Consider the following 21,800-nt stretch of genomic DNA (forward strand, 5'->3'; position numbering starts at 1 on the left):
TAGAATGGAATACAATGCAGTGACCACCCCCCCCCGCACACCTGCTTACCTGAATGATCTCTGTCTATGATCCTGAATATGGTCTCCAGGTTGGATCTGTTTCGATAAATGACTTCCAGCAAGCTCGACTGGATGTGCTGAAAGACAACACGGTCACACTCCTTCTACCCTTCTGACAGCGCTCTGCTTTCCCTAAGCAGTTACTGCAGACCTTCCCATAAATGAAAAAGTTTACTGCTCTCAAGAGTTTGCCAGCAATGCACTTGGCATCATGTGTGCCTTATGAAACGGGTTCGTGATGTCTGGACCCTCTGTGCAACTGCATTATAGCACATCAGCAACCTTTCGCTTCCAGAGATTTTCCGGGCTAACAGAGAAGACAGTGACTTGGGCTACGTTTTGTAACCATTGCAGAGTTAGATTTCCTGGGTGTAATTAAGAAACTGTGACTCAGAGAGTGGAATGTAGTTCTCCTACTCAAAAGCCTGCATCCAAAACTACCTCTAGGTTTTGACTTCACATGCATCATCTATTTCTACGATGGACTAAGTGCCTCTGGACTACTTGAATCCATGCAAGCTTTTCCGTCGACTTCAGTACAATTTTGGATTATACAGGACCTATCCGCTCTGCTTTTGTACCATACTTGGTTCCGTGTGCTGGGGATCTGGTGAGCTGCTTTGCATCATGCTTTGGTGGAAGGGGGCGAGTCCTTACCTCTTGGCTCCGCTGCTCCATGGCCAAGTCGTCGAGCCAGGACTTGTATTCCAGCATGCCATCCGCTGTGCTGCGCACCAGCTGCGGTCTCAGCATTCTCCAGGGCAATCCCAGGTGCAAGACTGACTCCACTGCTGTCGCCCAATTGCTCAGCGTGATCCTTCCTGTAAGGAAAAGGGAGAGCCATGGAGACCTCTGAGAGATAAGCAGCTCAAAGCACATGAAGGCAACGTAAAAAGCCTAGACGAGTACGCATATCCAGTCTACTGTGCTGCTGACAGCAACAGCGTTATTTCTCCATGACATACTCGAGCACTTCGGTACAGGAAGAAAATCTACGTGGCTGTACAGAAATCAGCCACTGCAGGCACAAGTGCACTTGCTGCTCCCCCCAGCCTCAGCAGGCTTTTGATCATTGCAACAAATCAAGGCCATGGGGCTGCTAACATCTGAACAATGGGAAGACACCAGCTTTGGATATTTCATTATAAATTTGTGGCCTACAGCCAGGGTCACCCTGGAGATCATGGCCTACACAACTGCACTAGTACTTTGTCAGTGACCCAGGAACATGGAAAAGCCCCTGCTTTAGCCGCTGCTGTAACAGCTGAACTGGACTTTTATGAACAATTCTGCTGCCAGGGAAGAAAGCAGTTCTACCCACAAAAAAGCAGTTCCAAATGCTGTGTTCCTTTTCTCCCCCAGCCCACAAATGGACAGATCTCAGCAACACGTCTTGGTCACTGCACCAGCAGAGCACTCCTGTCAGCCAGAGAATTATGAACTCTCAGCTCCTTCCTTAAGGCTGCTGCCACGGACGACATCCCTCGCTTTCCTCTTCCCAGTGGTTTTAGAGTCCAGGGCTGAAAAGACTCTAGAGACCACTCAGCCCTTCCCAAGTGACGCAACAGACATGTTCCAGGTCGTCTTTTCCAGTGTTTCTTCAATACTTCTGTTCCAAAGGGTTCTCCTAGCACCAAGCCTAAATTGCTACACATTAGGCTAATCACGTCTTGCTTTTCCAACACCCCCTCATTATAATACCACTCTGAGGCATTAACAGGTTCCCAACAGAGACACTGAATAACAGCAAACAGGACCAACGCTCTGGCAAGGTCTGGCACAGCCTCCGCCCGGGACAGTCGCTGACAACTATCAGTGAGGAGTCTCCCGGCCAGCCACATGCTCAACTTCGCCGCTTCAATCCTGTGCTACTAGAGAATTAACCTGAGCATCCCTCGGCTCAGATTTACCTGTATTGTCCTTATCATAGGCCTTGAACGCGCTGATAAGGGCTGAAGTGTGAGCAAAGAGCTTTTCCCGCAAGGCTCGAAAGGCTGACTCCTCCACTCTGCTGATTCTGGAGGATGCAGAAAAGAGAGAAGCACATTAAGGACTTGCCAAGACGCGCAAGAGAAGCTGCACTTTCCCAGTCCTCTGGCCTGTCCATGCATTGCCCAGACCCTCACACAACTGCTTTGCACAGCTACAGCTGCATCTCAATGCTCATGACAAGGCACTGTGTGCCTGGAATCAATCGCTGCATCAATTTGTGAAGTAACAAAGCAGAAGTGAACCTCAGCAAGGGTTGAAAGTTAAAACTTGGCATTGAAAAGAGAAGCTGAAAAATCGGCAGTCTGTGAAAAAGAGTCCCCTGCTCATCTTGTAACGCTCCCTCCTCAACCCTTGAGCCTCCCTCAGTAATTTCTGCACAAAGCCTGAGTCTTCCTCCAGCAGTATGATTTAGTAAATCAAGCTGTGAAAGTTCAGCTCCAGAGTCAGACTTTCTCAAAGCTCCCAAAGTTTTCCCTTTCGGAATTTTGACTTGGTGAATACAGAGCAACCAGAAAGCCTTGCCTTTGGGTCATAGTGAGAGTATGGGCCGTCTTGTTCGCTTGGTACTGAACAAAATGGGGAATGAGGTCCGGTCCCAGCTTCACGTAGGCACCCCTGTTGCTGCCAATCTCATAGTAGTTTGAGGCTGAAAATATGGTCAGCACCTAACGCCCAAAAAAGAGAGGTATTTACAGTCAGTACATACATCCTCTTATTATATATACATGTATCAGTGAAAACAACACAACCGATCCCATCTGGAGTCAACAGACTGTGAAAGCACCATGTTTTACGTGGAAAAGGAAGAGCGAGGCAGCGGCTGGCCTGGGAGCCTTGCAGGTGCGAGTTCCTCGAGGGCGGCACTGGTCTCACATGGATCTGGCCACACGCTGGGCTTCTGCAATTCCACTGTACCTCTCCTGACAACCTTCCACTCTCCACTGCAGTGAGCAGAGTCAAAAGTGCCCCTGTTGAAGTCACTGAAGTGACCGTGAATCTTCTGAGAGCACAACTTTGCTGCAGCAGCTTGGTAACACCCTTTTGTACATCATCTTCAGAAACAGCTGCATTAAGGGGTCAATGGCACAAATGGGTTCAGACCTTTTCTCAGCTACCAGGCACAAGGATGTGCTTTGCCTGCACAACAGATGCCCCCAACAGAGCAGGTGCCTCCAGACTGTCCTGACCTAAGACCTTGGCTGGGGACACACTTCAGTAACTCCCAATAAGGCTGTTGAACGATTTTGTACGTACTTAACAAAGCCCCATTGGAAGAAATGCAGAGCTGAGACAAGCCACCACAGAAACCCCATGCTGGCAGGATGGAAACCCAAGTATCCTTTCACGCTATCCCCCTCACTGACCTTCCTGTTGTGGCAGAACTCGTAGCCTTCTTGCTTGCACTCATGGGAGCGGATGAGGAACTGCAATTTGTACTTCTCAAGGATCTTCCCTGTCACGTCAGGTCCGAAGTAGCAGCCACCACCCCGCACCGTATTTACCCTGCAGCCCTCCTGAGGGATGGGGTCACTCCAGAGAATGTCTAAAATCTGAAAGAGTTGGAAAAGTTCACTGAGTAAAGTATACCCATCGAAGTAGCAGATAACATCGATCAAAGTTTACTAAGCAGATACAGCTCTATCTCTGAATCCCTCCCTGGACTGCTGCTGTTACCATAGTGCAGGGAAACAGAGATGTTTCCTGCATCCCAGCTGAACCACCGTACTCTCCGCAGGACTGTCACAGGCCTGGTCCACCACAGAGGTGACAGTATTGTTGGCCTGGAGCTACAGGGACACCCAAAGTGCCTGGGGGAAGAGGGGTGTCCATAAATCAGGCCTGATACAAACCTTCCCTTTGCTGCCTCAAAGATTTCAGAGCCTTGCCTGTCCTCCTCCATCCCAAACCAGGTCCCAGGGCAAGAACACCCAGCAGATCCTGAGGCCGTGAGCTGGCTTAGCATTAAACTCCTTTGCTCTCTAGCCAGGACATTCCGCAGCCTCCAGAAATGTAAGTAAGTGCTGACTCAGCAACCACTATTTGGATTAAAGTTTAATCTCTTTAACCCTGACCTCAATATATAGCTTTATGCTGATAAGGTGTGCAATGCCGGGATGTCATATGTAACATGAAGTAACAATGGTTTCAGAGTGCACAGAAGGGGCTTACAGACAGACTGGTCTAACACAAACAGGAAACCAAATTCCCAGGCTCTGACCTGCCTAGCAATCTACTCACAGTGCAGCCTAGCTAAAACCACAAATTCAGTCTGCTCTTAGTACCCAAGATCACCACTCACTCATTAGCGAATGACGTGCTCATTCATTACCTACAGAGCTGACTGCAGATAACCCATATAATCACTGGGCTCTACCATCACTCTTGTCTATTATTTCTCTCCCCTGCAGTGAATCAAGAAAACCTGTTGCCCCACTCTATGCCTAAGCAGCAATTTTATTTGTACAACAACGGATGAGTGCTGTGCTAGGGGCAAATGCTGGGACAGAGCCTTAAGCACAGAAAGCCAAAAGCCCAGTGAAGAGGCTGACTCGCAAGGGTAGGAGAAGGGCACCAGCAGAACGGCAGCTAGCGCCAGTCTTGCACACAGCCTACGTTCTCCTACATGACTCTCGTGTGCAGCTCTTCAATTGCTAGGGAACCGTGCCGCAACATGGGCTGGATGTAGTGCAGATATCTAACAAAATGTCCCCAAGCAGCAAAGATCAATCACGAGCTCACAGTACAGCCCTTCCTGACGGCTTACCACTGAATGATCGATGCCAGGCTGTCTTGGGTTACAGAGCACTACGTACAAAACAGCACAAACCCCATTAGCCTGCCCGCTGGCACTTCAACACTTGAGTTGCTCCTTAACTCCACTATACGAAGCAGCAAAAATCTCTCTGCAGAGAGGTCTGTGCACTAAGCCACGTATTTTGTACTGAGATTCCTCATAACAGAGAGCAAACCTGCAGGAGGCACCCACAGCCCACCGAGCTCAGGGCCCCACTTAGACTACTCACCTGCTTCCACTCGTCCTGACGAGTCCAGCACGGCCCATCCAAGTCCGTCAAGGAGACCATGCTGGAGTAGGTGAGCTCCTCCGACTCCGACTCGCTAATGTCCACCAGCCGGCGGCACCACTCGATTTGCTCCTGTACCGTCTGCCGGACCCACTTGGAAAACTCCAGCCTGTTGGCCATGCTGGGAGCCTGGGCCGGCCGGGGCTGCAGAGATAAACTGGGGGCTGCCTCGTTCCCTGCTGGGTCAGCCTCTACTTTGCTCTCCCCGTTTAATTCCTGTATTTCCACATTTCTATTCGACTCCTTTCTTTTCTTCCCTCTTAATACAGAAACAAACTGAAAGAGGAAAGAGAGAAAAGAGAGCTGGTCACACCGCTTGGAAACGTACATCTCCAGCTCTAACATCTTCCGTTGGCAGACCGTCAAGTGACCCAAGCCTCCGAGCCTCAATTCCCTTTGCTGCTGTCAAATGCTGATTAATTGTGGGAGATTACTAGTGCCATCCTCTCGGATGTGCCATTCTTGGTTTACAGCTGGGGCCCCACATCCGTCCTGACTACAGATCTATCTCTTCTTCGTTGACTTTGTGCTGCTCAGACATTTCACAAAAGGTAGAGTACTTGGATTTAATCTGCAACAGGAACTGGGCGGCAGAATGAGGGAAGGACTAATGGCTAATGCAGTGCTTGTCATTACATTTGGAGAAGGGAAGTAGTATTTCTCCACTAGAAAGTGAGGCAGAGGCAAGTTAAACGACTTATCAAAATCCTTTTGGAAATCTAGGGGAAAAACAGGCTAAGGAACTGTGGGCCAAAGTCTCATCATCTCTGTGTTTTTACAGTCAGCACCAGCACATCTTATTTACCCATGCCCTTGCCCCCTACTTCCCTGGCTACGATCCTTACATCTTCCAGAAGCCAAGAATGCTTCTTCCCTTCACAGCTCCTGCACACACACTATTAAACCAAAGCGATCCACTCCAAGCCTGTGACTAAACACAGTTTGTCTAGGAAGACCATCCTTTAGATTTGTCTCATCAGCAGCCAACTTGACATGTAGAAATAAGCTCCTCACCACAAATCAGCAACACTGCTGTTTCTTGCAATATCTAGGTAATAAAACCTACTTTGTTCCTTTGAATTTTCTCAAGCATGTCCAAGTCAGTGGTGTCAGAGATGCCCCCATGTATAATGAGGACTTTCTGGTCAATCAGGGTGGCCAGGGGCAGCCAGCAGAAGACATTCTGAATCATCTTCAAGATTTTCTTCCCATGCACCTAGAAGGACAGGTCAGAAAGGAAAAGATGAAGCATCAAGCCTTCAAAGTCCACATCTCATGTGGTAAAGGAGACACAAACATATGCCTACCTTGTATTTCTGCATTACTTCCTTGGTGAAACCATAACTAAAGGAACAGGAGAAAGAAAGTTCAGTGGGATTTCGCAGTGACACCCTTGACATCGCGATCAGCCCCGCACAGAACCCATACCGTAAATTGACCATGTGGTCCTCATGGTTCCCTCGGTTGAGATGAACCTCCTTCGGATAGATCAAGAGGAAGGTAAAGAGGACAATGAGGATCTCGAGGGACTGTTTGCCTCTGTCTACAAAGTCCCCATTGAACACGTAGGACTTGGAAGGAGAAGGAAGGCCATTCTGTAAAAGCAAGGAACAGGCGGATGTTACAAGAGAGGCCTCCCCATGATCTCCATATACCTCCTCCCCGTAGCTGCACATTCTCTCACTCCTGTCCCAGGTTACCTTATACAATAGACCCTGACTCTTATTTTTATCCTGTAGGGTCCCAGTGGCAAATGCACTGAAAAGTGAAAGCTGGCAGTCAGGAAGGGTTACCATTGGTATCAGCGCTTACAAAAATGTCCACTGGCACTTCGCAAATGTACATGTATATCAGATTTCAAAGTCAGCAAGAGAATAAGCTGCTGCTTTGTGAAGCCATTTAAAACCGACCAAATCGACCTGAAGAATCACACAACACGTGAAGGGCCCGATTTTGCAAACGCTTCTCAGCATGACCCGTGCGATACTTCTCACAATGCCTGGCCAGCCTCCCTCTCCAAATAAGGTGCCTACCTTATAAAATATGAGGAACAAGTCATCCAGCTGGCCGTGCAAGTCTCCTAACAGGCACAAAAAGAAAAGTCACACTATGTTTACCTTTAACTTAAAAAGACACCAATAAATAGCTTCCTGTGAAGTATCTGCTCTATAAATCAATGACCACTGAAATATTTTGGGAAGTTCAAGGTACAAGTTTCCTTACACTGAGGCAATGTGCCCGAAGGAAAAGGACATGATGTAAAGGCTTGAGCTGAAGCCTGAGAAGGACAGCAAAAAGCCTACACCAGCTTCTGAAGACTCTGCTTCAGAAGCTTTGTTCATTTATCTCTTAGGGTGACACAACATGACAGAAGACACTTTTTGACTTTGATCATTACACGGGAGAAAGCTTTGCATACAAAATAATAATCAAACTAAATTATCATTTAAAGTGATATTGGAGAGAGAGGTTTGTTTTCCAGAAGGTGACTGCATGCAAAAGTCTATGCTAAGTACACATTTTTCAGAAATATCTCAAAGTTTAAACATTAGTCCTATTTTCCTAGTAGGAAAATAATGGTGAAAAGCTTTCAAATTTACTTGATAGGACACAAAGACGTGTTAGTATTCTGGATCTGAATGCATACGCTGCTGGTAATGAAGACTTAGCCAAAACAGCTCCAGGACTTCGTTGTTTAAATAATCCCAGGCCACAAAACAGGACAGAAAATGACTGAGTTTTGAGGCCAGTCCTGGACTGGGTGCAGTTTTTGTGGTTTGGTAAAAGGACTCCAAGGTTGGGGTGACAGAACAAAGACAAATTTGAATTCCAGTTGAAAAATTCTTTAAATCTTTGCTGTAATGTATAACAATTTTAAGAGCCACAGGCCATCATTATCACCCTTCATCTTCCCTTAGACAAATATATATCCTTATCTTTTCTATCCATACCTCCTCCTCTCCTTGCATTTTTATAATCACTGTGACATCACCACTGCTACAGCAGGCTAAGCCAAACTGAATGCTACCATCTAGGGGCAGGGTTTGTTAATGACGTATTCCAAAATCTCTCAGGGAAGCCAAAGGCAGGCTATGAAGAGACAAACCACCTTCCCTCAACACCCCCATCCCGTTCCAGACCAAGCAGAAATAGGACCATGATGCAGACTTGCTCCCTCCAGTCTCCAGGCTAGTCTTCGGAGCAGCTCACATCATACAGCATCACAGGGTAAACCCGGATATTTTAGACAGCCCCAGTTGCCTCTCAACACACATTTTCCTTATAGACTGCATTTGTGTTCCACACACAGTGCAGAGGAGGACATCATGGTAACGCTACCATTTTATACCTTTCCCACCCCTTTCATGTGAGCGTTCTGCCCCAGAGACTGAGCAGTGCCTTCCCACCCAGACATACCGCACACGGTGATCTCCTCGCTGTAGCACGTGGAGACATGACTGATGTTTGGCAACTGCTTGAGGTGCTTCCTGGTCTCATGCAGAAGGTTTAAGACATAGCGAGCGTGGAGCTGCTACTAGGAGAAAGCGAAGGGATTAAAGCAGGAAATCAGTGACCTCTGAGCAGCAATGCAGCTCTGTCTGCAAAGGCCCCAAGGACCCACCATGATAGCCTGGATGGCACAAACTCTCACTGGGATGACACTTGGTGCTGACCTATGGGCTTACAAACAAGATGAGGCAAATACTGGGGAACAGCAGGATGGAAGAGACTCACCAAAAGCAGCCCAGCCTTGTCACTGGCAGGGCTGGCAAGAGAACCAAAAAACCCTAGCACCCTGTGGTTAAGGCTATATCTGCTGGGCAACACCACCTCCTAGAGCAGCAGAAATTCCAGCCCAGTATCACAGGTAAGCAGCTGCTCCTCTAGATCTTTGTTAGCCTTCTCCACATTAAGCCAGGCCCTGAGCTGTGATGTGTTCTGCAGAAATATGTTCACTCAAAGCCGGGGTGTAGGCATTTAATATTAGTCAAGACACTAAAGACCTCTGGTTTAGAAGTCGTTTTGTTTGGAGAAGGGATGTTTTGGCCTATTTTGCAGTTCAGCACCTTGACTGAGGGATGGCAGCAGAACACTGCAGTTGTACGAGGACTTGGCTTTTTAGTGTTGCTGAATTGGTACTGGACATCCTCATCAAAAACCTCACATTTTACATTTTAAATATGAGTCAAAGTTGCGTGGCACAAACCATAATTTTAATCAGCTGTTTCCATCTGGGCCATTCTATACATTTTTACAAATTAAGGAATTGCAACAAAAAATGACAGAATATTTCAACATGGACTGTTGTGGGTTTTTTTCCTTTTAAAATGAAATTCAGGTTAATATCGGCACACACCCACAAAGACTTTTCAGTTTTGTCAGAACTGCATTTTCAAAAAGGAAAGAAGTTCCTATGGCAGGGAGAAATACCGTATAATTTCCATCCCCCTTTGCTTAACAGCCTGCCAGCTCTTTATACTCCAATCAACTTAGCTTGTTATGAAGGCTAAAACCAAATATCTGTCCTACACCCCTGTGCAGAGAAGGGGAAAGCATGATTCCTTTTGGGATCCTTACTTGTTTCTGTTTGAAAGCTTCCAGCAAGGCAGTTGCATGGTCAGGAAGGAGTGGGAAAGAGAGACGGGGTCCAGTGTAGGAGTCTGGCACCTCCAGGGATTCATAGTCACAGTATTTTTCCAGCTCTGCCTCTTTGAAGCTTTCCCCACTTATGAACATGCGACTGATAAAATCCCCTGGATGGCAGATTGGTCAGTTTGTTTGGTTTTTTTTTTTTAAAAAGAGAAAGAAACAAGAAAAAGTTAAGTTGGTTCAATACACCATTCTAGTAATTTGCAAAATAAAAAGCTGTTTGGTTAGGCTAGAGCTCATGAGCAATGGCAGCAGCAGAGGCTAGCTGGTAGTTTGACACCGCTACAGAATTTGCAGTGGGGAAGAGTCTGCAGGGACAAGTTTCCATGTGCTACGTGTCAGGCAGTGCTGGCAGCTATGCTAGTTTCTCCAAAACTCTGGTAAAGCCAGATGGACACTGGTTGCCGTGGCTAACTGAAGGCTTATTTTCAATGACATGCAAAAGCAAACTGTATAATAGGGAACTGTCTTCTAAGGAACTGTTTTTTCTAAACTTGCACCTACATTCTCAGTGTTGCACAAAATTTGTATAAATATGCATTATTTTTTTATTGCTGTAACATCTCAGAGCCCAACTCAAGGAACAGGACATTATTGTCCTGTTTTATACAGACACTAAAAAAAAAATCTTCCTCAACAGAGCTTTGTGGTAAAATACATGGGGTGGTTTAGAGAAAAAGGGTGGCAGTTTGAAAGGAAGGACTGAGGACTTCAGCAGGTTATGGTCAGCAAAGGAAATAGTTAATTTTGACTTACTACCATCAGATTTCAGAGCTAAGCTCATTAGCAAGTTCCCAGCACTAAGAAATAACATATAATGCTCTCTGCTGATTCAGGAAGATACTGGTTCCCACAGCACTTCTCCCCCCCCCCCCCCCCCCAGTTATAAGTGAGAGACTAAATATAAATAAATTAGATAGCCTAGAGCACAGTTCACTAAAGATGGATTCTCTCACTTCAGAAATGGGCTCTGCAAAGCCCTGGTCACCAGGGTTCACTGAAAAAAGGCAGATTTCTAATACTGCTCTTAAAAAAAACATAATGAGCTTTTATTCCCCCTTCCAGCTCCTAAGGAGCAGGAATTGCCCCACATCCCTCGCACAGCTCTGACAGTCTCCAGACAATTCGCTCCCTATCCAAATTCCTGATGCCATTGCTCTTTAGACTCTCTTGGCCCCCTTTGCCATCCTAAAGGACCAGCAATGGGCAAAGAATCAATACAGGCTGCAACCTTCTGAGCTGCTGGTGACACATCTACAAACGGCACATAGAAACTTACTCTCTTTACTGCTGCTTGGCGTGAAGTGGTCCATAAGGTAACTGAAGAAGTTGTGAAGCTGCAAGAAGAGAGAGAGCCCATCAGCATTCACCCTGGAATGAAATTCTGCAGAGTGGCAACTTAACATGATTCTTCTTTCTGGAAGTATTATCTATGCCCCTCTCATACTATACCAATTCCAGTTTTGAATATCTTGTGATGAAGTCAAAAAAGTAGCTTTACCTTGAGCCATACAGGCAGAAGTACACCTGTAAGTCCTCCCTCTCCCTGCCTGACAGCAAGGCAACCATATAAGAGAATATTAATCAAAGTTAAAGTATAACAAACCAACTAGGTTGCCTATTGTGTTCAGACTCAGGAAAAACAATGTTAAATGGTCCTTACGGCTTTCTTTCAAGACTCGTTACTTAGGGTTTCATCAGACGTAAGCAGGCAGGAAATCGATAGGCTAAAAATGGGCAGAAAACCCAGTCCTTGGCCCACTGAAGCACTTACAGGATTACCAGCCAGTAGCCAGAAACGAGCGAGTCTGTGGCGCAGAAACCACCCTCCTATGTATTTTCCTACATACTCTTTTCCTTGGCGCCTTACCTTGATCTGATCCTGCTCGCAAGCGTACTCAATGGATTGAAAGATTCTCCAGGTGCAACGTCGGCGCATTTCCAGCCGAGCAACGTAGCGCCGATACCACTGTTGGATCAAGACGGCTGCCTTGAAAGCTAGGGGACAAAACCAGGACCAACCTGCTGAGCTGGAGTGGCTGCAGCTGAGGTACCCTGCTACCGCTCCTTTCCCAACCCTGAAAATTGAAAAGCGTCCTTCTTTTTCAGGAGCAAGTTTTCAGGAAAGGTGTTCTGATGCCTAAATACTAAGGGTAACAAAACACCTGCTGCTTTTCACCATATTGCAAGAGGTTGATCTGACCCTGCCTGACCAGAGACCTCTGAAGCACTTCTAACCATCGCTGCTGGCTCCTCAGCACCAGAGTTAACAACAACCTATTACGGCCTAAAGATCCAAACACGTTCTTCAATATTAAGAGACAATTTTCTCCCTTTCTATTTACCTTGATTATTTTCCTGTCTGTCTTAGAGTCTAGGTACTGGGGCTTCAGGAAACCAGAGATATGACTGAGGCCACACAAGGAGTTGGTGTAAAACAAGACACCGAGTCCCCCTCCAGAGCCTTAAAAATATGGGGTTTGTCTACCTTCCTTGAATCTAAATAAATACCTCAGCTTTTGCAGTTCTGGACAAACTTCAGAAGGGATCTATTCTAGCATAAATCTTAACATACCATTATTTTGGAATAAAATAAAGACAAAATCAACACCCACAACAAAAAGAGGGAGACAGATCTTTGGCCACTTAATGACACAGAAGGAACAAAATGCAAGGAATTTCCAGGTGCCGGGTCGTGGTTCAATCCCCAGCCAGAACTGGCACCAGGCTCTTCCCTCCAAATGATGCCTATTTGCCCTGATCTTTAAAATATAACCATTCCTCTGCATTTCCCCAATTCCAGTGTTTTTCATTAAAAGATTATTTCAGATGGGTGTGTGCATATTTGAAGTGAAGTACATTGGTGCAGTTTCCCATTTCCTTTTTCAAGTTCTGTCACAGAACTTTATGTACCTCTAGAAACAATTTCATCCTCCTTGGCTGGTTTTGACCCCATTTGGACCGCCTGGTTACTTTACGGTACCTTGCCGACCAGCTCTGCTACTTGGCATCTCCTTTTGATTATGCTCTGTGTCCCTTCCTGTTCATTTCTGGACCCCTACCCTAGAGCCCTATGCTTAAAACATTTTGTAACGATGCTTCTCTGTGTCATCTTTAGCTGAGGGAGGGAGGGATGACCGCTCTGTCTACAGGCTGGCCCCAAAATCAAATGGAGACGACAGTTACAGAGTTAGCCCTGCTGCAGAAGCTCATATTCCCTTGGCATCTGGTTTGTGAGAGAGCACTACCGCATTCACCAAAGCAGGGAGAGCAATGGGGTGTGGGGGGTGGAAAAGCTTTATAAAAGGAAGGAAATCCCCCACCCTTACCCCAAAGGTTGCTAAGTGCTGGCAAGAGACAAAGAGATCACATTAATTCGATTAGCTTGCATTAATTATGTAACATAAACCACCCTTCATGTACTTCAGCAGGAAACATTGACCTTTACCTACATAAGATATCCTGATGGTTTACGTACTGAAAATAGTAATCCTTCTAAATTATGTTACTGTTACAGCACTAGGAGCTGCAGAGTGCAAAAAGAGAAGAGCTGTTGCTGTTGTGCAGCTGAGGAACTGAGTCATGGTGAAGTCATGGGCAAGAAGGTAAGACTTGGCTAGCCTTAATTCAAGAACAACTTAAGTATTCTTTGCCTGAGCCTTATATCTTGTTGAAAAAATGCTTACTGATCTGCTGGGCCATGAAAAAATAAAAAAGGCTGACTTTTTTCCCTGCAGTTTGGTGCTCCTGATGCTACCTCTTCAAGCCTCCTTTATAACAGACCCAACACTAGCTGCCTTACTCCCTGTCCAGTAATTTGGCTGGCACGTAACCAGAATCACAGTCACAATCACTCTCTAAAATAAACAACTTCTAAATATCTTGCATTCTGTTAGCAGTGGATGAATGTCCAATTACTGCAGTAAGGGTCAGATGTATTTCAACTGAATCCCCCCGCAGAAATTCATAGTTACAACTCCACATATACTGATGAAAACTAGATCCTTTGAAACATTAAAAATAAAATCTATGAAAGACTCATTATCAAGCACACAGACAGCATATATACCCCCAGCTACAGCATTTTAAGTTCCAGATGGGCAAGGCATTGGTTTTTTACACTACTTTTACAGAGACTGACTCTGCAACTGAAAAAGCCAGGTATTCTAATTTACCAGCTTACCTGGGTGAGTTTCATCTGGCAGTGTTTGTACTAGTTTAGAAAAAAATAATAAAAAAGGAAAAGAAAGATATTTATCTGCATTTTATGAGGATCCAAGCAGTAAACTGAATCATACATCACCATGTCAGCTACTGAAAGCATGCCAAAGTGGCAGCACTCAAACTAAAACATGCCTGTTCACGCTAGCAGTATAGTTGACACATCAGCTTACAGGGAGTCTGCACCCTCTCTTGGGTTCCGCATCCCCTTCTTCACTCAAGTGCAGGGCTGGTTTAACAGAGCTCTGCTGGCTACACTTCCCATCAGGAAGAGCCTCTGGGCCTTGTACAAGGCGGACAGGACACGGCCTGGCACGTCATACTTGGGTGGACAGTCCTAATTAGCTCCAGATCAGCAGATCTGAAGGATTATGAGAACCAGATTCAAGAAATTCAGAGAGGTTTTACTCTCATGGGAAACTGTTGATGAGGTATAAGATCTAATGCAGAGTTTCAAGTAAGTAACTAGTTTTATGTTACACTTTGTTTGTTATAGACAAGCCATTATCATAAAATAGCCCTGAACTTTGTGGGGAAGTCCATGGTACTCTGGTGCTATAGGCAATAGACAAGTCTAACTTACTTAAAAAAAAAGTGGGAGTTTTTCAACAAGGAAAATTACAAACAAAAAAGGCTGAGTCACAATGGTATCCCTGCTTTCCTCACTTCTAAATGCAATCACTATTTTTCCTTTCAAAGCACTTGCGAACAGCTTACACCATACTGCTGTTCTGCCAATGCTTATGAATGAATAATTCAAACAGCAAAGTAATCTGTTTACTTTTTTACACTTCCTTATGTGTACAGTCTCACTCATAAACTCCCTGTGTTCCATAGCTGACCTAAGCACACACCCAAAAAATTGATACTATCATACCGAGGTTTTCATAAAAATAAATCATTACAGCTTCGAGAGCCATAAAAAAGTCTAGATTATTAGCAGAGATTAAGAGCATTGCACTGATAATTAGAAAAAAAGCACACTTCTTGCTCTTCAGCTTTTCTTAGCCACACCATCTTGCCTTCTTTAGAACCAGATATATTTGGCTTTGCTAATGCTTCTGCTTTATCAGTCCTGCACCGCTAACAGTCTTTAAAAACGGAGTCCACCAGAAGCAGCAGGGTGATACCATCTATCATCTCGCTGTCAGCACGTGACAACACACGCATTAGCCAGCAATTGATTAATCCATCAGATCTTAATTCTAACAAATGGAATTGCTTTTTGCTGCTTCATTCCTGGTCAGGTTTTGGTTGAATTTAATCTAATCCTGGTCTAAACAGCTGTTATTTTCTCAAGCCTGTGGGTCTTCTGCCTGACAGCTGAGACTCCTTGTCACAGGATACTGAAAGACATAACGTTGCCTCAATGCTATGAAAAAAAACAGGTAACTCAGAAAAGAAACACATCCACTGCAGCCTCCCAAGGGCATGTGCAGGAACAGATGGGAAAAGTTTACTTTTCAAAGAATCACTCACCATTTTCAGACTTCTGCAGGGAGTACTTGTAGTTGGCATTTACAGAACTACCAGATCCCATGTTCTCCAACCAATTCTCCTAGAACGTTGCAGACTAGCACGGTATCACCAAAACCACGGAAGAGATGCAGGAAAGACCATTCGGTCAGAATCAAAACAGCTGCAACATGTCCCACAGTGCCGAGAATCTATAATTAAATACATTAACGCTTATTAAGATCAACAAGCAGATGGCCTGTCTTGTGCCCAAGTACATCTTTTACTACCAGGTTTTTCCAGCTACTTTGTTGTCTTCTAGACAATCTGAGGTGAGGATTTCTGTCTTACTGTTTCAAATTTCGAGTCAGCTATATGAATAGGAATCTTTTCAGCACCTTTCATAATTGTATAAAAATAGCAGAGATTGCCTGTCTAGGTACTGTAATTGTATGGTAGATGCATAAATCAGGCATTCATGTACTCTCACAGTACCTCACATGCCTAATTTTAGGCTCCTGAACTCTTAGCAATATGGCAGTCTTTGACCTGAACCTTCATTTCAGATGCTACAATAAAATAATCTTGATTGAGTTTTGAGAGCACACTACATGTCCGAATCCTCATGCTACCTCCCCGCTTCCCCATGCACAGCCGAAGCGCCTGGATGAAGGTGCTAAAATACTACACATGACTGCATGTGGGAGGCATTCGTACACTGTACAGAAAAAAAGAAAAAAGTTTTTCAATACTGATCAGGAACGATAAAAGTCATTAACGTGATTCATTAACAATCAGTATATGCAGACAAATATTCATGCATATAGCCATCTGTGAAGGATAACTCTCATTATGAGGGATGAGCACACAAATAGTATTTAGATCTATTTGCAGTGCCACAGCTAGAGGGGAGATAAGTCTAAAATAACAATTAGCTATCATAAGAAAATAATCAGCTTTGTTAAACGCTGCTTTCCTTCACCTTGTGGATCTGCTTGAGTGTGGGAGCATAGTATACCGTCAAACGCTCAGATCCTGGCCAGTATAAGAGGACAGGATAGCCAGACTTTTGTAACCTCACTGCTGCAGAAAGCTCTAGTCAGAGCAAACGGATCCTATCGCAAGATTAGGACAAATTCTGAAATCTCTCACTTTTAGGACAACCAGAATGTCGTTCACAGTCGGACATGTTTCCTCTGGGAAAAAAACAAAACAATCACGTACTACTGCCAAAGCGGTCCCAGGATGTATCGCATAAGAATTATACAGATTCTTATTCTAACCCAGAACTGGGGGAGGAGAAATCTGAGAAACGGAGGGAAGGGAAGGAAAGAAACACCTGTAAAAATGTTAAGCCTGGTCCTAGCAGGAGACCACAGCTCAAAGGATTTTGAAGGGTCAGGACAGTGTGACTACAGAGGCAGTTCTCCCCAGCAGAGGGAAAAGTCCTTCTCCTTTTCTCGCTTCCCGCAATCCTTTTGCCTCCTTCAATCTCTTTCCACCTAACCCACATCTTTCCTCTCAAAATAGCTACAGATCTGCACAAATGCTAATTGAAGGAGCACGTCCGGTGTTGTATAAGGTGCATGTGTGCAGTGTTTGCTCAGGAAGATGAACTGTGCTAAACAACATTTCAGCATGGAAAGTTTCTAAGGCAAGTGAAATGCTGAAATTCTTTACCTTGCCTAGGATGCCAAATTGCACAATGGCATCTTCGCAATAACTGGGTGACACAACAGGAGGATATGCAGCAATGCTCTCAACAAAATACCAATCGCTCTAGTTTTATTCTAACAACATTATTTCATAACATTGTCAAAAATGGCCTGAAATCACTGCTGAATTATGCCCAGTTATATCTGGTGCTTTATAGCCTTTGTGCTTAAATAATGCAGGTACTCTGACAACTTTTCGGATTATTAACTACTCAAATGGACAATTGCACACAAAAATCAGAATCCCTAGCATTTAAGGCTCTTATTTGTAACCTCCTGTACACGGCAAATCCCATTTCAGGAAAAACAAATTTTCAAGCTCAGAATTTCTGAGTGTAGCCTTCTAACTCCCATCTCACTATCCAAACAAAAATTTATTTTCAAAGACACAGATCTGAAGATTTCAGCAAGTATTAGCTGTCCAGAGAAACAATGATGTGAATGATTCACTCTGTATCAGGAGCTTGCTTTAGAAACAATCCTCCCCAAGCACCTCTACTTACTGCATCCTGGTACAACCTCGCAGGGCATTCTGAAACACCGTGACGCAGGTTCCTTTCAGATAAAATGACACCAGAAGACACATTCCAGCTATTAATGGGAGTTCCGTCCACAGGACCAGATTCAAGCCAGTCCCAAGAAAAAAGCCCTGAAACATGGTTAGTGTAGACAACTGTTCCTCCACACTGGGGGTCAACACAGCCTGTGTGCCTACACGTATCTTCAGTGCTGCTTTGGAACCTGACAGTACCAGCTTCAAAGGAAGACGGATGCTTCAGCTTTTTGGAAGAGGTGAGTGCCTTTAAAGATACTCTTAAAAACGCAAATATGAGGAAAAAAAATCCTTTTTCAGGAACTAGAACACTTCCAGATCACTTCTAAAAAATGGAGAACAAATTTGAAGCAAACGCTCAGTACGGAGTTAGGTACTTCGCTTGCTTAAGATGTGTTCAGGGGTAGTGCCTATCTCTTTTGATAAAATGTGACCTTGGATTTGACAGGACCTTTGGAGATGGAATAAAACTTGACCTCATTTCCCTCCTTCCCTGCAAAACAAACAAGCATTTGTTATTTGGAGAGCCTTACTTTAAACATAAATTTTGTCCATCCATACTGAGGGATGGTCTAGTATTAGTGTGCCCTAGGAGCACCTGCAGAAAGCAAGCACAGGCAACAGCACCTGCCTATTTATCTTATCATGAATGATCTTATTGACAGGCCTCTCCCAAGCAATTCTTGGAGCTGCAAACTTTTTCACTTCATTACCCTCACATTTTTCTGAGGGCCATAGCCTGAGCAAGGGAGTGCAGAGCAGTAAACCAGAAACTCCAATGGAATCAAACCTATTTCAAGGGTGGGAGGAGTGAGGAAGAAATAGAGCCAGTCCAACTTCTCAGCACCTCTCATCCTTCCTCATCCACCCAGCAGTGACATGCACCACTCCCCTTCCTAAATTCCTGTACCCAAGAAAAAGAAGAGGAAGAGAGGCCCACAAAGACATGGCCTAGAAGACTTGATGAAGTTGAACAGTGGCATCATCTCAAATATAGGCTGTATTAAACAACCAGGTGAGATGAAATGATGCAGCTAGGAAATAGTCAGCTACAAACTGCTCCTTTCGCATCTTGCTCTTGGCCACTGTTCCCCTCCGGCGGAGATGTTTACATTTTCTCTGATGCAGCTAGAAGACCTCTAAAACAGGATTTCCTCACACCTTCTGAGAAGATGCAATACATCCATATGAGGCTCTCCCCTGGTACGTGCCGCTGCATAGAGCATCTGCTAGCAAACACGCATGCTGTAAGTAAAGCAAGTTGATAAAACCCGCTGTATGCGCTTACGCCAGGGCAGAACTAAACCACCACCAAAAAAAGTATAGACTCAAGAACCACACATGGACATAGACGACTAACAGAACAACAAAGTTCAGTGCCTCAGTAGAAGACCACAGACACATAGGAAAGGTGCACGTGCCCTGTTCCACCAGAGATAGCGTTCTAAAGGCAGGAGAAACATGTAACAGACACGCTCCACATACACCTCCCAAGCCAAGGGATAATATACTCGTTTTTGCGACTCTTAAAACACAAGCTGCCGGTTTGTTTAATACCACCCTACAATACCACATAAAACTCATTAAAGGAAAACTTGCACAAATCCATTTGTGTCAACCACCCCAAAACAAGAACAACAAAAGCCTAGGTAAATTTCCTGGCTTACTGTAAATATTATTTTAACTCCTTCAAAACCAAAGCAAGTGATAGCATTTTTAATCAAATCCTACACACTCTGTCACATCACTGAGCTTCTCCACATTACAGATCTGTACAGAATTTGGTGCTCCACCCACACGAATTGAAGGCTGCCTGCAAGGAACGCTGAAGTGAACGCGAAGCTAACTCCAAAACAACAGGGCTCCTAGGAAAGATGACACACTTCATGTGTTATGTTGCACAACTGAATCCCCACTAACTTGTCAATTTTATAGACAAACAACTGATAGAAAAGATGAGCAGAATATAGAAGGCAATGAGAGAATATAACACTTTCTGAAAATTTACTAGGAAAAAAACTGAAAAAGAGATGTCTGAAGGGAACAGAAATTTGAAGTTCTGCTAAAAGAAAAACAGCGACAGTTTGTTTAAGAGCTACAGATGAATTAAAAAAAAAAATCAAATACTTCTCCCAAGAATAAAAATGGTAGCTAGCGCTAGGGAAAGTGATGATCCTGCCTTGCCCTCCTAGAGTAAATACCTAAGGATATCCCACGTGTACATCAGACTCGGCACGTCTCGTAGCTGGAAATGAGATGGTGAAGCTTGTTTTATTTTACACATGCACTGACCTCTGCACCTGCACAGTTACTGCAGTGCCAAGAAGGAGAATTTCAGACAGAAAACTCACAACTGCAGTTTTATACAGCTTGACATACAAAAAGGATATTTCACCTCAAACTCTGGGTGCTGAGTAACTATTTCTGAACACAACACATTGCTACAGAGAAATAAAAAGGAAAATGCAACTTACCTTGCCACCAATTTCTAACATGGATTTATTAAGATAAACACAACAGAAACTCTCCACTTCTTAAATTTTTGTTTCTATTCAGTACCCAAAGTGATCAATAATCTCTGAAGTTAGTTGCTCGATAACAGATTCAGAAAATCCTCCTCACAATCTAAGTAATCAAGTAAGCTGTTCCCTCGGGCACGCAGCAGAAACTGCCATGTCTTTCGGCACCTGCGGTAAAGAATGCTTGTGCTGTTCTGCAGCAAGTGCAGACCCTTCGATATATTTACTGCACAGTTGTTTTGAGCAGCCTTAGAATCCTCTCCCATGTGACGCTTAAGAAAGGCTACAGATCTGAAATGGATTAGGATTACTGAAGAGGATTATGAATGAGAAATACAGTACCTTGGCCTCTCTCATGCTAAGAGTCGGCGCTTATACACTTTCAAGTTGCCTTTTGCTAAATGCAAACTTCTGGAGGAAAAAGAATTAAAGGTTTCGCGCATTCCCTATGTTGGGCAGAAAAATCTTTTGGGCTTTGTAGCTAGGGAATCTGTACTGCGAAAACAAAAGGATGGAAGAAGCAACGATAATGTATTTAACTTAGTTCTATTTAATTACTTAACAATTCTAAGTCATGAATCTGACTGGGCTTGAGAAAGCAGAAAAGCTATTTTACTTCCCAGTCTCTAAAAAGTGGACACACAAAGCAGATGAAATCTCAAACAGAAGGACGATCAGCAAGCAATTCAAATAACTACAAATTACCCTCCTTTTTTAAAAAACAAAGAAGATCCCACAAAACACCCAAACCCTCCTAAAACAATCACTGCAACATTTTAATGTTTCCAGCATTGTTAAGATGGTTTTATTTAAAGTATTAGCAATCCTGTCTCTCTGCATTTTTATCAACTTTAAATTCTTACACAAAAGCAGCTCAACATGTTTCACAGATTAAATCATCTAGTTTGTAAGACATGTCATTTACCACTTTCTTAGTGTTTGTATTTTAGCTTGTCATTAAACTAAGACCATAAAGTTATGTATCCTTTTGGTTAGCAAAAAAAGTATTCAAGCTGGTATAAAGGCTTTATTTTGTTGACAATCAGGATGTCTGAACATTTATAAATGGATGAAATGCAAGGTTTTCTTCAATAAAATAATTTAAAAGAAAAAAAGCAAAACAAGATAAAATCAGACTTCTTCAAATCTAGTTCCCTTTCTTCTTTAAATCTCAGAAAACCCCACATTTCCATAATCTGCTCTGTGGCTGGGCCTGAGCAAGTTCTGAACAGCTGATGAGACACAAAAACAACAGGAGCAGACAATTGTTTCCCAAATATTTATGGATACCAAGTATTTATACACTCCAGATCCATTTGTACACATTGAAACAAATACATTTGATTGAATTTATATACCACTGAGAGCCTGGGCACACCACTGCCAGAAGATAATCAGCCTAACGCTGCCAAGGTCAAGGTGACTATGCGAAGTTACACCTGTAAGAATCCTTTTGTCTTTACTTGTGGGTGGCTGTTACATAAAGAAAACCTGCTGGGATCAGGAGTCAGTGCCTGCTCTGTGAATTAAAGCAATGTCATTCTGAAATCTC

The 21,800-nt window shown here is 44.1% G+C and overlaps 1 protein-coding gene and 1 long non-coding RNA gene across 9 annotated transcripts in view; one reads left to right on the plus strand and one right to left on the minus strand.

Annotated features, from left to right (window-relative positions):
- The window catches only part of PPEF2 (protein phosphatase with EF-hand domain 2), a 21,852-nt gene extending 1,534 nt beyond the window's left edge, over positions 1–20,318 (minus strand). The window contains exons 1-17 of one of the 7 annotated variants that reach the window (XM_030021596.1): positions 20,204–20,318; positions 15,486–15,673; positions 13,969–13,998; positions 11,656–11,783; positions 11,065–11,122; positions 9,714–9,889; positions 8,553–8,667; positions 7,169–7,215; positions 6,564–6,730; positions 6,443–6,479; positions 6,202–6,351; positions 5,076–5,411; positions 3,417–3,602; positions 2,575–2,717; positions 1,971–2,077; positions 718–881; positions 50–137 (exon numbers count right to left, since the gene is read on the minus strand). In XM_030021596.1, the coding sequence (XP_029877456.1) occupies positions 50–137; positions 718–881; positions 1,971–2,077; positions 2,575–2,717; positions 3,417–3,602; positions 5,076–5,411; positions 6,202–6,351; positions 6,443–6,479; positions 6,564–6,730; positions 7,169–7,215; positions 8,553–8,667; positions 9,714–9,889; positions 11,065–11,122; positions 11,656–11,783; positions 13,969–13,998; positions 15,486–15,546 (1,993 nt within the window). In that variant the 5' untranslated portion in view covers positions 15,547–15,673; positions 20,204–20,318. Of the gene's footprint in view, positions 1–49; positions 165–667; positions 882–1,970; positions 2,078–2,574; positions 2,718–3,416; positions 3,603–5,075; positions 5,412–6,201; positions 6,352–6,442; positions 6,731–7,168; positions 7,216–8,552; positions 8,668–9,713; positions 9,890–11,064; positions 11,123–11,655; positions 11,784–13,968; positions 13,999–15,485; positions 15,674–16,443; positions 16,537–17,679; positions 17,763–20,203 lie in introns of those variants that run through there. The other 6 variants (XM_041126431.1, XM_030021601.1, XM_030021573.1 and 3 more) reach the window with 6 other exon arrangements.
- Positions 6,335–18,515, plus strand: LOC115344521. 2 transcript variants are annotated; one of them, XR_005933320.1, is made up of 3 exons: positions 6,335–9,003; positions 13,303–13,390; positions 15,307–17,815. It is a non-coding gene; the product is annotated as an uncharacterized LOC115344521 (long non-coding RNA). The 2 variants fall into 2 exon arrangements; XR_005933321.1 differs by lacking the exon at positions 6,335–9,003 and adding an exon at positions 18,395–18,515 and having other exon boundaries at positions 9,840–13,390; positions 15,307–17,968.
- Positions 20,319–21,800: the final 1,482 nt, after the last annotated feature.

Source organism: Aquila chrysaetos, chromosome 1 (assembly GCF_900496995.4).
Source record: "Aquila chrysaetos chrysaetos chromosome 1, bAquChr1.4, whole genome shotgun sequence".
Taxonomy (NCBI): domain Eukaryota; kingdom Metazoa; phylum Chordata; class Aves; order Accipitriformes; family Accipitridae; genus Aquila; species Aquila chrysaetos.